The 16,589-nt window shown below is 34.3% G+C and overlaps 1 protein-coding gene across 2 annotated transcripts in view; it reads left to right on the top strand.

Annotated features, from left to right (window-relative positions):
- IGF1R (insulin like growth factor 1 receptor) overlaps positions 1-16,589 on the top strand; it is a 388,410-nt gene that overhangs the window by 343,028 nt on the left and 28,793 nt on the right. For both annotated transcript variants that reach the window (XM_074234180.1, XM_074234181.1), the window contains exons 15-20: positions 1,734-1,839; positions 2,550-2,620; positions 6,725-6,954; positions 7,304-7,414; positions 12,434-12,593; positions 16,081-16,210. In XM_074234180.1, the coding sequence (XP_074090281.1) occupies positions 1,734-1,839; positions 2,550-2,620; positions 6,725-6,954; positions 7,304-7,414; positions 12,434-12,593; positions 16,081-16,210 (808 nt within the window). The remainder of the gene's footprint in view (positions 1-1,733; positions 1,840-2,549; positions 2,621-6,724; positions 6,955-7,303; positions 7,415-12,433; positions 12,594-16,080; positions 16,211-16,589) is intronic.

Here is a 16,589-nt window from a genome sequence, read left to right as displayed (position 1 = left end):
AGTAGAAGAGAGCCAGTATGAGAATGGGGCATAAAGAAGAGAAATTGTATTCTGTGAAGGAGGAATTAGAACAGAGGTTCTTAATCTGGGGTCCATAGGACCTCCAAGTTAGTCACTAAATATCTACTATTTGCAAGGTACTGGATTTACAAAGAAAGATAAAAGACAGCTCTTGTTGTCAGGAAGCTCATAATCTGTTGGAAAACACAACCTAAAAACAACTATGTATAAGCATGAGAGATTATTAGCAGAAGGAAGGCACTAGAATAAGAGGGAATGAAGAAAAGCTTCCAATAGAAGGTGGGAATATTTCCAGGATATGAAGTAAGCTAAGGAAATTGAGATAAAAATGAATTGGAAGAGCATGCTTAGACTAGGGTATGAAAATGAGGGTCCATATTTAGATTTTAAGGGGTCTTGGTGAAGTGTATGGGGGGGAAAATGTTACATCCTTATTTCAATATAATTTGTTTCCTTAGTTATCCAGTGTATTTTATTTTATGCATTTAAAAACATTGTTCTAATAAGGGGTCCATGGGTTTCACCTGAGGTCAAAGTCCATGACAAAAAAAAAATTTAAGAGGTAGGAAAACCAGTTAGGAAATTATCTCAATAATTTAAGTCAGTTTAAGTTAGTAAATGTAGGAATAGAAAGGAAAGAACATTGATTAGAGAATGGCTGAACAAATTATATTACCTAAATATAATACCTAATAACTATGCCAAAAGAAATAATTCACCTAAAGAATTCTGTAAAGAATGAAAAGATTTATGCAAATTGATACAGAGTGAAGAAAGCAAAACCAGAGAAATAGTATATGATGACCCCAAGCAACCAAGTAAATGGAAGCAACGCCCCTCCTTCCCAAATGAACAGTGGTTTAAAATGATGAAAGAAACCTGACCCTATAGAAGAGATGAGAAAATGCTCTTCCAACTTTCTAAAGTTGGAGAAATTTGAGAGTGGAACATTGTTCCCAGACTCACTTAACTCTTGATTAATTTTGCTTAATTTCCTCTTTTTTCCTCATTTTAAAAGCATCTCTATTTACAAAGGCTAGTTCAGCAATGGAGGAGGCAGCAGTTTTAGAAAAGGTGATGAAAAAACACAACAATAAAAAAGTAATAAGTAATATGTAAAAAACAAAGGGGCAGAAATAGAGATATTATTATATAATAAATATATGCTCATTTATTGGAGGAAAAATTAATAAGACCTCACAGTTTATTCAACGTAAAAGGTAGAGTGGATGGTAGAGTCAAAAGATGACAAGATGACCTAAAAGTATGAGTGTTAAGTTGAATGGTGGTGCCACTGAAAGAAATAGAAAAGGGAGAAAAGAGAAAACCAATTTTCAGTGAAAGATAAGGAATTTCAGGGGCAGCTAGGTGGTGTAGTGGATAAATCACCGGCCCTGGAGTCAGGAGTACCTGGGTTCAAATCCAGTCTCAGACACTTAATAATTACCTAGCTGTGTGGCCTTGGGCAAGCCACTTAACCCTGTTTGCCTTGCATAAAAAAAAAAAGATAAGGAATTTCATTTTAGAAACATTTGCCTTCCAGAATACCAGATTAATTTTCAGATAAGTTTTTCCCTTGTTGTTGTTGGGGGTGGAGTAGAGGAAAGGGAAACATATTAAATAAGTTGGAGAGATTTTTAAATCCTATATTAATTGGCTGAAATAAAAACTTTTCAAGTTATTTAATGTACTTTATTTCCTTATGTCTGCAGCACCAGACTATGAAAACTTCATTCACTTAATGATCGCTCTACCCATCGCAGGATTATTTATACTTGGTGGAATACTGATAATGTGGTATGTCTACAATAAAAAAAGGTAAGAATTTCATGTTTCTCAATTTGTCATTGAATGTTAGAACATTAAAATTAGGAGTCATGGCAGTTTGGTTCTATTTACTGAAAAAATAAAGAGACATTGTAAATCAGTCTCATTCAGGACTTTTAACTGCAGTCCTTAAACAGAGAGAAATGCCTTGACATAAAAAGCATGATCTTCACTTTATTCTTTAAAGGGAAAGTAAGTTATGAACTTGATGAAATCTATCATAATTGTTTTATTTGTGGTTTTAAAATGCTTCTTTAAATAAAGTCATTTCCATATTGAATTAACTAGCTTTTCCAAGACCCCCATTGCCAAATGACCTCTTTTATTTTAATTGAGAGGGGAAAAAAGTTGTTTGGATTTTGTTCTTGTTCACCCTTGAAGACCAACTTAGGAACTTCGGAGTTTTCGCAAAGATGCTCTTCTCTGTCTTTAGGAATGTGTATCCTATTCTGCTATAATTGAGGCAAAATAATCTTAAAGTGCTGATGAAACTAATGAGATTTCTTGTAAAGGTATATACTGAGTCATACTTAGAAGAAGTTGTGGTTATGTCAGAGTTATAATAAGAATCAAAACTATCCCTTCTTCATCTTCTCTGTTAATAGAATATGTAAAGCAAGAGGTTTAAATGAAGAGGGAAGGATAGGTAGAGATGTCATATGTGTAGAGTTTTGAAAATTATATTTTAATTCTTTTGACAGAAACAGTGACAGATTAGGGAATGGAGTTCTATATGCATCTGTTAATCCAGAGTACTTCAGTGCTGCAGATGGTAAGTGTTTAAACACTTGGGCTTTTACTAATAGAAATGATATGCCTCCTGGTGTTGCAAAAATAATCACAAAAACTCATTTATAATAGTATTTTATGATTATAACTCATTAAGAGGCCACTAGGTGGCACAATGGATAGACTCCAGTCAGGGAGATCTGAGTTCAAATCCATCCTATGAACTTACTACTTGTATGACCCTTGGCAAGTTATTAAACCACTGTCTGCCTCAGTTTCCTTATCTGTAAAATAGAGATAATAGCGCTTATATTTTTTGAGGTTTTTTTTTATTTTTGTTAGGAAATGCAGTTAAATGACTTGCCTAAGGTCACACAGCTAGGTAAGTATTACATGTCTGAGACTGGATTTGAATTCAGGTATTCCTGACTCCAGGGCAGGTACTCTATCCACTGTGCCATCCAGCTACCCCAATAGCACCTATCTCTCCATGGTTCATATGAAGATTAAATAAGATAATAAAACTTGTCAAATTTAAAATAATATGTAAATATTAGTTGCTATGTTGTTTTTATTGTTATTATTTCACAAACAGCTCTGATGACAAACAGTATCATTGTCATCCGTCTTACTTAAGAGACCCCTAAGACTCATAAAAGGAGAATGCTTTGCACAAAGTCCTATGATTGAAAACAGCATTGATTTTAACTCTTGTCATTGCTAATTTTTTTTTAAAACCTAAGGTTAAGAAGGGTGGTCTTATCCACATGGTTCACTTGATTTTCTTCAATTCTAGAAGTCTCAGCCATAGAATATTATTGCTGTAAAATAAAAAATAGACCCCCCCCAAAAAAAAAATCTCATTAGTAGAAGGCCTCATCGATAAACACAATAGAAAGACACTTCTGAATGTAATCCATTCAGTGATCATTTTAATTGCGTGAAATGTGAAGCTGGAAATACAAGGATTCTTTTTTTTTTAATACAAAGATTCTTAAATAATTCTAGATACTAGAATGTTCACATCTAGAAAATAAATAATCATGATGTTGGCGAAGTATTTTAGATTCAGATGATTTTTATATATTTAAAATAATTTTTGTCTACTCAAGGGCATTCTTTGTAGTTTTTATATTTATTTATTTATTGTCCTTATTTTAAAATATTATTTGAATTTATTCTCTTCTCTCCTATTCCTCTAATTCACTAGTATCATAAAGTTTGCCTTCTCTCTATCTCTTCACATTTTCTTTTGGCCATTACTGAATATGGTTTGGCAGCTCAGTTGTTTCCTTCCAGTTTCCACTAAAGACTGATGCTTCTTCTTCTTCTTTGCATATAGGTCACAGTAAATTCTCAGAGGCTATGCCAACATAGTATAATTTTCTCTGGATCCTACCAAGCTGAAAATCTTTGTATATGGTCCCAGAAATAAATTGTTTGTATCATCTGAGAATTACCTAATTAATTTATGAAAGACCATCACCATTTAGTTGTTGGTTTCCAGGTGATAAGTTTTGCAGTGTGTTAAAACCACTCCTACTACTAATAATACAAGGTGGAGTCATAGGTAGTCTGTATCATTGTTTCTATCAATGAGATCTTGGCTATTTGGAGTATTGTATTAGAATAATCAAATCAAGTCTCTGAAACAAAGAGATGTTGGTTTGTGAGTTTTCCTTCTCTAAGAGTTTAAAGAAAGAATAAAAAGCATTGAAGACTTTTTTTTTTAACAGTGGTGGCTATTGTTAACACAGTAGATTATATATTTATATATATATAAACAACTTAAAAAATTTGAAAGTACCATATAAAAATAAGAAATTCTATTTATATTAGCAAATAATGTAGAGTAAATATGACTTATGGAAATAAAAAGGTCAAATTCTAAGTGAGAAAATGAGAAATAATTTACTATATTCTTTTTTGTATGTAAAAGACCACACCAAAAATATGCCAAACAGATGAGAATGTGTATTATTTCAGATTAAAACCAAACACAGAAGGTGCATGCATATTTGTAGCTTTGACAGTGAAATGTCAAGTAAGATTTGGGAATGCATTAATGTAGCAAAACAGTCTCTGTGATGTTTTTGATTTTACTCTGAGAGAATAATGAATAATTCTGATAACTGAGGGTCTCTGTTCTTACTTTTTTCAAAATGTCACTCAACCTGCTTTAAAAACCTTGGTGTCAGCTAGACCGATTGGTTAGAACACTGTCACCTCATTTGAACTTAATTTCTCCATCCTTTTGACAAGCAGAATATAGGTGGTTTCCTCAAAAGGTGACAAAGTGACATTGTGATTCAGGAGTAGTTTAAAAACTCACTTCTTCCCAAAAATGAACTTGCCTATAACCATTTTTCAGAACACACTGAAAATATCCAACAGGGAAGAGCTGATAACATTGTTCATATAGCCCTTCAGGTGAACGGTGAAGCTTATGGCTTTTGGTTGAACTTTTTGGCTTAGTGTAGTAGTTTTCTCATGGATTATAAAGGGAAGAATTTATTGACTTCAGAGGCCCTTCCCTCCAAGAAATAAGTTTAACTGTTTTAAACTCCATGTTTTACTGCACATTGCACAGTTAATTCTGATTAAAAGGCAAACCACTTTCTTGAAATAAATGGTTATGGACCCTGACTTTTATAGCTCCTAAGGGAGTATTGTAAATAGTCTTATCTATTGGGCAGTCTTGCATAGTTCTAATTTTAAGTGGACTACCTCCTTATTTTTTTTAGTGTATGAGCTAAGTATATGGAGTACAGACTTGCTTTTGTTAAATTTCTAAAGATTTGTATACTGTGAGTATTAAATTCTCATGAAGGAAAATTAGGAATTAGTATGTAGATCAAATTTGTAAATATTCCTGTGGGTGACTCTTGAGTGATATTTATACTATCTAATGTTGGCTTCAATCAAATGCAATACTTGGAACCTGATTATCTTATGGAGAAGCTATTGGCAATAGCTGTAGTAAATACTGACTGTTAGAGAATTATTTTCTCTCCCATCAAGTTAGTTATACTGGAGTACTCTGATTTCTGAATTAGAGGGACCACAGAAGTGCAGTTAGAAGCTCATTCTGTTCTAACAGAACCGTTTTTGTCCTAACCACCTCCCTCCCATCCAAGATACTGCATAATAATAGTACATTTTGGTACTAGTATTAGCCTGTTCTTGTTGGCAATATTTTTAGCATTTATTTTACTTAAGACCTTTACATTCAGATCTTGAGTAGATTGATACAGCAACTTGTGTCTTGAAGTTAAAATGATCTGTATTATGGATAGTGTCTTACATGTGGTAAGCACTCAATAAATATTTGTTAGAATAAAAATAAAATAAACCTGAAATAGCTGGCCTGCTCATTTTAGAGTTGTCCTCAATCCTCTTCTTTTCTGGTTTGGCAGCTCTTCACGTGGATGAAGACTGGCAGGATACAAACTTTCTGAAATTCTTCTTGTCCCTTTCCTTTTGTGAATCTCTTTTCTACCTTCAATTTATTTATAGTGAATTTAAAAACTATACTACATAGAGAGCTACTACTTCCTAAAACATATCTTGAGTTTGGTGTTTTAAGGGGCTTCAAAGGTCATCCTTTTGTATTTTCATCTATTCCTATGTGGATAATGTATAGTAATTATTTGTGTAATTTATAACAGGTAATACCATTATCCAGTATTATTGCAACCTCTTTCATTAAAATTATATTGCAGTGGTTTATCTTAGCATGATGACTCTGAGATCTTGAAGCCTTAACTAGCAGAACTAAAATCTGTTTTATTTATTTAGGACTGGGGTCAATGATTTTTAAAAATTTTGGTGTTCCATATTTTCTTCCATCCATTAAGAAGATAAGCAGTATGATCCCCATTATATATGTAAAGTCTCTGAAATCACAGATATATGAAATACTGAGATTTGTTAAGTTTATTGCCTTATTTTCATGAGAGGTCCCTGGAACACTAAAATGAACTAATGTTATTGTTTCTTGGAATTATTCCTCTGTATATTGTAGTTAGTAATGTTCTGAGCAAATTGACCATGGACTTACCTGTTCCATATTCATGTGTTGGAAGAGTTTGTTTGGGTTTCCCCCTTAAATAAATTTAAACTAAATGCTTTGTTTCTTCTTTTCCAGTGTACGTTCCAGATGAATGGGAGGTACCTCGAGAAAAGATCACCATGAGTCGAGAACTTGGGCAGGGTTCATTTGGGATGGTATATGAGGGAGTTGCAAAGGGTGTGGTGAAAGATGAGCCTGAAACCAGAGTAGCCATCAAGACAGTCAATGAAGCAGCAAGCATGCGGGAAAGAATTGAATTTCTCAATGAAGCTTCAGTAATGAAAGAATTCAATTGTCATCATGTGGTAAGAGGAAGATCTTTTTAGATGCTGCATTGTAGGGGGGAGGGGAATCTGAAATGAAAAGTCTGTGGAAAGCAATTCATTCTTCGTATGTGTACATATTTAGAGTTGACTTCTTAGCTACCTGTTTTTGGAAACAGTATTACTGATAATCATCACTTTATATCTGCCTATGCTTGCCATTTTACTAGATGTGATACAGGGGAAGTAACACATAACTCTTGTATTTTATGCTCTAAAACCTCCTCATCATCACTTCAATTGTGCAGCACTGTAAGGCAGTATTAGCAGTAGAGGATGGGAGCAAAGCCCTGTGGACCTAGTATCTGAGTCATCTGGTTTTCTCTTCCAGGTGCGGTTGCTTGGAGTAGTGTCCCAGGGCCAGCCAACATTAGTCATCATGGAACTGATGACTCGAGGGGATCTCAAAAGTTACCTCAGATCTCTGAGGCCAGAGTCAGAGGTCAGTTTTTATTTGTTTGCCTTTAAAAATTGTATCAATGATAATTATTTCTTTTATTACTTCTATTACTACTATCACCATTGCTAGTAACAATAGTATGAGTTCTACCATTACTGTCACCACCATCACTACCACTGCCACTACTATTACAACCACTACTTCTACCTCTACTACTTTTCCTATTACTACTCCCATCACTACCATCATTACTACTACTAACACTACAACTGCCACTACCACTACTACCACCACTACCACTACTAATATTACTACTATTCTTCCCACCACTACCACTATTACTACTACCTCTACTATTAGCACCACCACCACTCTTCTCTTACCTGGGGAATTAGGATGCCTGTGTTGCATTCCTTGCTCTTTTGCTTTCTGGGCCTTGGATAGTCACTTTCTCTCTGTACCTCATTTTTCTCAACTATAAAATTATGGCTGCACAAGGTAATCTAGATTCATTTCAGCTATTCAGGAGCCTATGATTTCATGATGTTATCCAATATTTAAAATCTGTCTTCAGGGATAGATAGGATCTTTAAATCACTATTTTCTAAGATTTGTAGTTATTTGTCATATAAGTGGTTAACTGATCTAAATAGTTTCCCAATCAGAGAATTTAACATGTCGCAAGAGGTCCATTCTATAAAATCATAAGTTGTATATAGTTTCTTGTCATTGCAGGCTCAAAAATTACTGAGGGTATTTAAAAATGAATGTACCTTCTTCCTACCCATGTGCACATGCCATCATCTTATTCCTGCTGCCTTCATGGTTGAGGCATGTATCCTTGTGACTATGAAACTAGATTGCCAACTTCACAGGACTGAAGAATTAATCTTAGAGTTTAAAAATAGAAAACAGCACTTTACTTAGTGAATGTTCACTGGAGTTCAAATCAATAGTTTGGACTGTGAGTTCCAATTCTCATTCTACCAATGATTTTGGTGCCATTTTTTAGATGTTCCTTATGTCCCAGTTTCCTAAGCCTATATCAAGCATTAGTAAAAATTGTTTTCTAAAGCAAGTAGATGAACGTTTAATAATGATACCAGTCACATTAGCAGATTCTGGATATGAAATTTCACATTTTAAATGTTATAGACTGTCTGTTTTTGTTGGGCCTAAGAGGAGCTTAAAATTCTTTGTAGAATTGACCCTGTTTTATCGATGGCTGTGTAGGTCAACAATTCCACTCCCTAAAGTTTGGGATTTGCTCTTCAAAACCTTTTTATCCCTATCTCTCCTGAATTGTATTAGCTTTTCTCCATTTGAACACATTTTTTGTTTTATTTTTCATTAAATCTGAAACTTTACCATCTCCCAAGTGAAACTTCCTTCATTTTAGTTCCACAGGATAATTCACTTCTGATTTCATTTTATCTTTAATAGTCTATGTGTATAACTCCTCGAGGACTTTTGAATGTGATGTCTGTGAAGGTACAAATAACTAAAAGTTCCTCCTTTAAAAATTGTCTATACCATCCTTTGAAAACCAGTGATCTACAATTCCAATTCAGCTTTTAAGACTACTTTTGTCATGTATGATTTTTATTATTGAATGATGGTTTGTTGAAAAATTAATCGTAGGATAAATTCAATTGTGCTCCATTTTACGTTGAGAGGAAAAATTTCATTATCAGTGAAAAGTTATAAGTATATCTATTTTCTAAACAATTTTAAGAGGATCCAAAATGAGGCCTCCACTTTCCAGCCTCCACTTTCCAACCATCACTTTCTATTTTTCCCAATTAATTACTCTCCTTGTTCAGAGATTGAGGATTGGTTAACCTAGGTAGTCTTCCACTAAGTAGATTTGTGACCACTGGAAAGTCATATCTCTATGGAGATGTTTTCTGTTCTGTAAAGTGAAGATGTTAAACAACATGATCTTCATAGTGACTTCCTAGTTCTGTGATTCTGGATGATATCATTTTATTTTTAGTGTGACCTAATGAGATCCTCAGGCAGGTAGGTGGTACAGATAGTGCTAGTATAGGGTGAGGAAGATTCATCCTCCTGAGTTCAAATCTGGGCTCAAACATTTACTAGCTGTGCGACCCTGGGCAATTCACTTAACCCCTGTCTGTCTCAGTTTTTCTCATCTGTAAAATGAACTAGAGAAGACCTTGGCAAATACCTCTACTATCTTTGCTAAGAAAACCTGAAATGGGTTCATGAAGAGTCAGATGTGACTGAAACTACTCAACAACAAGATACTTAAAACAAGAGGCCTGCCTTAGCCATCCTTCCTAGTGGACCCACATTTCTTAAATAATTCTCAAAGACTTGATGATCCCTATTCACCAGAATGTATGCTGCAAGAGCTACCATTTATCACAGTGAACTGAAGCAATGCATCAAATGTAATTGATCAGAATTATCTTCTAGTCTTTCTGTTTTGAGATTTATCATGGATTGTGAGTTTTCTGTAAACACATACACTATTTTTAAGGCAATGGTTTTTAAGGTGTAGTCTGGGAGATCACCAGGAGTTCCCTGAGATGTGTGCTATTGTTTTTTTCATAACAATACTAAGACATTTTAATTTTGAATCCAGCAAATTATCTATAACTAAACCCTCATAAACTATTTAGTGTGAGGAGAAAGGGTGTCCCTCAATAATTTTTTTAAATGTGACATATGTACTCAAAAATTTCAGGCTTTTTGGAACCAAAAAAAAAAAGACTTAGAAATGCTGTTTAAAGTACCAAAAACTTAAGGGAAATATTTGATCAAGGGAAGAAAAGATAATACAAGATTATTTATAAAACTATTGATCTTTAGTTACATGAAGTAGCATTTTGTGATTAAAATAATTATAAATAATTTAAAATGCTGGAGACTCCTAGACATCTTTGAAGACTACAGTTGTGGGTTCAGAGACTTTTACCATAATTAAGTAGTTGAAGAATTGGTCTATTTATACTTAGTGTAGTATGGGTATCTCACAAAGGTTGATCAGTGAACCCCTGTGCTTTTTTTATATTTTCCTCAAAAATTATGAATAGATTTACTTTCTTTTTACTACTTATGTTAGAGATTGTATGTTGAAATTCAATTTTAGTTACTCTGGCTTTTATTTATTTACCTTTTCAAGTAGGGACAGGATTGTAAAGCTCAAATACTATAAAGGGAAGTAGTTTTTGAATTACAAATTATTATAGATGTGCAAGATTGTCAGTAGTAAGAGGAAAGCATTTACATCATCAGAGAGTTTTCATGCAATTAATAAAGTGAATGCTTTTGAACAGAAGCAGAAAAAAAAATGAGATCTTAACCTCCAGACTTGCATCTCCAGTTGCTTTCAAATGCTTTGAGCTAGGTGTCCCATGGACCTCTAAAACTCAATTAAATTTAAACATCTTAAATTGAACTTTTTATTGTCTTTCCCCAAAAACTCTCTGCCTCACCCATTTTGAACTCCTGTGTAACTATCAAGGACACCACCATACCCATTATCTGTCATCTTCCACTTCTCATTTTTCTCCCACCATCCATATTCAAACAGTTGCCAAGGTTCTTAACACCTTTCATACACAATCCTTTCTCTCTTCTGACATCACCACCGTCTTGCTGCAATCCCTTGTCATCTCAAAACTAAACTATTGCTAACTAGTTGGTCTTCCTACTTAAAGTCCCTCCCCATACAACTCTGTTCTCTATTCATTTATAAAATTAATTGCTAAAGTGCGAATCTGACCTTCTCTCTCTGTCTCTGTCTCTCTCTCTCTCTCTCTCTCTCTCTCTCTCTCTCTCACACACACACACACACACACCCACTGATGCATTAAAATTCAGTCACTCCCTATCACTCCCTATCATCTCTAAGGTCAAATAAAAAGTCTTCTGCTTGGCATTCAAAGTCCTTCACAACTTGGCTTCCTCCTAGTTTTTCTGTGTTCTTGCACATTTTTCTCCCCTCTATGTATTCTGTGATGCACTGACTCCTTGCCATGCTTCACATGTGGCGCACAGTTCATCTCTATCTTCACTGGCTATTCTCCATGTCTGCAAATTCTTTACACCTCCAGATTTCCCTAACTTCCATTAAGTCCCATCTAAAATCCCAACAACTAAGAGAAGCATTATCTCCAATTTATCTTCTTTGTGTTTCAAAGCTGTTTGCATGTGTATGCACTAAACTATGAACTGGTTGAGAGTAGGAAATGTTTTGTGTCTTTCTTTATACCCTATCTCCAGTACTTAGCACAATGCCTACCATATAAAAGACACAGTAAAGGGTACAGCTAGATATCTCATATGTGATAGAGTGGTAGGCATGGAATCAGGAGCAGCCTCAGACATTTACTAGCTGTTTGTCCCTAAGCATATCACTTGTTTGCCTCAGTTTCTTCATCTGTAAAATGATTTGGAAAAGGAAATGGAAAACCACTCTGGTATCTTTGCCAAGAAAACTCCATGATGGGGGGAAAATGGCAAACAATAATAAAACAGCAGCATGTTCTAACTGACTGAGTAGTTGCTTTTATGCTATTGGAGAATTTAAATATGAAAAGAAGATTGAAGGAATATAAGGAAGTTTATGAGAAAATTGAGACAGGAGAGTTATGTATTTGAATGTCTGCCCTGTTTTTTAAAAGCAGGAACATTCACGTTAGTTTTTAAATGACCTTTTCTTAGCTATATTTTGTCCTTGGTAAACCAGTGAGTTAAAAGGAGTATAAATTTCTAGGTGCTTGAGTAAAATAGAATTCTTAATACCAAAAATTGTTTGTTTCTCTTTAAACATTTTATGTACTTCCCAAAATAGAAATCCCTGGTCTAAAGGAGTGCTAATTGGCGTTTCTCATTGTAGCTGAGCTTGATGTGGTTAGGGAGTGAGCACATGATTTTACCACTAAGCAGATGCTATGGTCTACATAATAACATGCTGATTCTGTAGCAGACTGACTTGTGGTGATAGGATTGAGAAAAAGCATTACAGCTTTTGAAAGGGACAAATTCCCAATTTCTCTCACATTTGATTCCTTTATTGCTCTCCATCAGAATAATCCATGCCAGATGCTTCCAACCTTAAAGAAGATGATTCAGATGGCTGGAGAGATTGCTGATGGCATGGCCTATCTCAATGCCAACAAGTTTGTCCACAGGGATCTTGCTGCAAGGAACTGCATGGTCGCTGAAGATTTCACCGTCAAAATTGGAGGTGTGTTTTTCTTTACCTTTCCAACTTTGCAGCTCTGTCAAGGAAATAGTCTTTTACCTTTCTGATATATTTTTGTATTAATAACAATTTATTTTGTTTTTGGAAGTGTTTTTTTTTAATTTTTTTTTTAAAGGAAAAATTTTGCTCTTGGAATTGGCATATTTGTCTCCCATAGTCAGGGTTTGTATGATAATCATTTTCAGGAATGATAGCAACTCAACAATATGTCATATGGGTCTATGTATTTTGAATATGTGATAGACAAGAGCCCTGAAAAATTTCAGCTAAGTTATTTATCTGCAGTTGTTCTCATTTCCCTTTTCCAGAGTTCATATATTTTGGCCCTAGATGGGCTCTTTCAATTATCTTTCCAGACACTCTTTCATTCTGTCTTAATGTAGTCCTTGTTTGTGGTAGAAATTCCTATGCCGTTAAACATAGATTTCCCTAAATCAAAGACTCCCCCAAACTCTTTAGAGATGGTGGTTATTTAAATTCCTAATAATAAAAGTTCTGATCAAAATAGGGAAAGATGTGCCGTTGTTGGGAGATGAAGGGACAAGGCAAGACCTCACTTAGAGACCTACTGATAAGCAACAACAACAAAACAAAAGCAGAGATCCTAAGTGAATTTTAGGTTGCTGGCTAGTAATGTTTCTAGTGATCAGTGTTTCCATCTTAAGTGTACTTATTTTTAGTATACACCAAGAAAAACATACACCAAATAAAACTACGGTGTTGCTGTGGAAACAGCCTAGCTTCTTCATTTTCATCTAATGGTTCTGATAAGCACAAAGGAAAAGTCAGCAGAAAATTATTATAGTCCAAGAAGACTATTTCAGAAGTTAACTTTTTCATGTATTTATTTTATACTTTTTATGGAATGTTTTCTTACCCCCACCACTCTAAATATCATTTAACTATAATTTTTAAATGAGGCATTTTTGTGGTCCCCCTCACCTCAGAGAATTGTGAATAACACCTAAAGAATTATTCCCAAAGCAGGTGTTTCTACATTTGTTCTTATATAGGGTTAAACAAAACTTATTGTCATGAAGAATTCATGCAATACCTGCTGACATGTGTGCCTAGGTTATGTAACCTCCAATATTGGGTTTGTTGCAAAAGTTATAGGGCACATAGCCCATATAGACTAACCAGAAATGGCTAAAAATCGTTTCTCTGGGGTTTTTACCAAGAGTCAAAGAGAGGAGGAGGGAAATGTGAGTACAAAAAAGAAATGAATAGGTAAGCTTAAGCCCTTGAAGGTTGCTTGTTCTCCTGAGTTCTTCACAGTGGAACTTTTTCCTGCCAAAGGTCTTGCTTTTCTTTCTTTGTATAACCTGTTCTCATTTTTAAAAGCAAAGACAGCCTCCCCCCCAATGAAAAACATTTTATTAATTTGATATGTACAAGGCATCATGTCAGACATTTGTTTTTTTTTCTTACCCTCACTTTAAGTTTCATTTGGCTAATCAGCTTATTTATTGATCAAATCAAAACTTTTGATCAATCAATTTATTAAGTACCCACTAGGTCTAGACATTGTGCTGTGTCAGTGACCTTCAGCCTCAGCTGGTAATGTAAAATAATCCCACAGAAACCTATTTAGATCAAATATGGGTTTCACTCTATCCTTACATATTACCTGATTTTTAAACTCCCTGAGACTGGTATAAAAGTACAGGTGTTTTGTGCCAGTTTTATAATAAAATCACATAAGCTCTTCTGTGTTCTATTTAACTAGAGAGTGATTTAGTGGATAAAATCCTGGGCCTGAAATCAGGAAGATCTGAATTCAAATTTGACTTCAGACACTTAGCAGCTGTGTGACCCTTGGCAAGTTAATTAACCTCTGTTTACCTCAGTTTCCTCAAATTTAACATAGAGATAATATTAATAATTGCAAAGAGCTTAGTATGGCCAACTGTTAGCTATCATTAAATTGTTATTACTATTGCTATTACTATTGCTACTACTATTATGCTTATCATCATTATTATTGTTACTTCTTTGGCATTTTTGCAGATAATTTCTTATCATCTTATCTTTTTCAAGTCTGTTTAAATTTTCAATAAGTAAAATCTTTATAGCCATTTCTCTGTGGATGGATTCATCACTTCTTCCTTCTCTTACCCCCTCTCCATTACTTCTCCAACCTCCTTCCCCCCACCCATTCTACCCTCTGATTTGTGTTGACACTGGGCTAAATCAGAGACTGGAATCTTGAACTCACAAATATTTCCCCAAACCATGTTTCATGTATCAAAAAGGATATGTACTCATTTTTTAAAATAGAAGCAAGTTTAATAGCTTTTAATAAATGCAGGAAAATTATTTGATTAAGGCCTAAGATGCTCTTGTACTTTTCAGCCTTGCATACTTGCAAAAGTGAGGTTAATCTGTTGAGGAAATAGATGTAAAGGAAAGTTTTAAAGAAACAAAGTTTGCCATGAGAAAGAAAGAGTTAATAATATTTTGTTATATTTTAGATAAAGTAACCTGGAAAGAAATTAATTAGACTTGAAGGAGAACTAGATGTAATATTTACATACCATCTGCTAAGGACACAGAAATGGGGGAAACTTGAAAATCTGAATAAGATTAATCCATTGAAAACTATTATTGAATAATAATCTTAGGTAGTTTGTAAGTAATAACTTTGTTAAGAATCTCACCATGAGTAGGTCTTGCTTTTCCTGTTTATGGTTTTCGTGAGGGGAGAAGATTAGAAGGTTTCTTGGGCTCAGAAATCCTGAGCTGCAGTGGGCCATATTGATCTTATGTTTGTACAAAGTCCAGTATCAATGTGGTGAGCTCCTGAAAATAGGGGAGCAAAGCCACCAAGTTGCCTAAAAAGGGGAAAACCAACCCAGGTTGAAATGTTGTAGGCCAAAGCTCCCAAGTAGATCAGGATAATGAATAATCCCCTGCACTTCCAGCCTGAGTGAAATAGGGAGACCCTAATTTTTTTTTTAAGGGATGGGATAGAGAGAATCTCATCTTGATTTAATTGGAATCCTGAATCTCTGTGCCTTGTCTTTACCTTCTTGTATGATAATCTTTTCTTGGAGTGGTAATAACATGAAGTGAAAAAATTAGTTTGCTTTATGGATTAAGAATCAGTTTTTTTAAGATAGCAAACTTTTATTAATTACATCTTTAAAATATCTGATATTTTGCTATTTAAAGGAACTCTGTGGTAAACACTTTTAAACACAAAAAAATCATTGAGATCTTTTCTTGAAAATAATCATCCTTTAATTTGTTGACATTTAGAGTTGTTCAATTTCTGGTTTTATTACCATGAAGTATACTCATATTTAACTATTAGTGCCATGCATTCCTATCACATCCATTCTATTTGGTACTATTAACAAAGTAGTGGATGACATGAATGATCACATGTTTATTATGTGTCTTCATTTCTCCTCTGAAGAATTGCTTGAATAATTTAAGTCTATTATTCCTTCTTTCAATTTTATAGATTTTGGTATGACAAGAGATATCTATGAAACAGATTACTACCGAAAAGGAGGTAAAGGATTGTTACCTGTTCGCTGGATGTCTCCAGAGTCACTTAAGGATGGAGTCTTCACAACACATTCTGATGTTTGGTAATGAAATTTTGTTTAACAAACTAAAACTCATCCTTACTGAGACAAATCAAAACAAATCAAGCTTAAATATTTACCTCTTTCATCTGCTGCTTTTATATCACCCCATTGCCCATTATTGAGATTAGTTTCCTTAATCCAACACATTATCTAGAATTCTTGTATCAGGATGGCAACTAAAAGAAGAATTATTCTTTGGAACAGTCTGAGGTGGGGAGGAATGATGAGATTGAAATTCTCATAACTCTTTTGGAAGGGGGTTAGTTTAGATCATTCTTTAAGAACTGAGATTTTTCAGAACCAAACACACACATATACACACACATCAGTATATTCATATTTTCATTTTTAATCTTTTCTTATTCTCTCATTCTACATG

The sequence above is a fragment of the Macrotis lagotis genome, chromosome 4 (assembly GCF_037893015.1).
Source record: "Macrotis lagotis isolate mMagLag1 chromosome 4, bilby.v1.9.chrom.fasta, whole genome shotgun sequence".
Taxonomy (NCBI): Eukaryota; Metazoa; Chordata; class Mammalia; order Peramelemorphia; family Peramelidae; genus Macrotis; species Macrotis lagotis.
The sequence above is the reverse complement of the archived record's forward strand: the minus strand, read 5'-3'. Positions and strand labels throughout refer to the sequence as shown.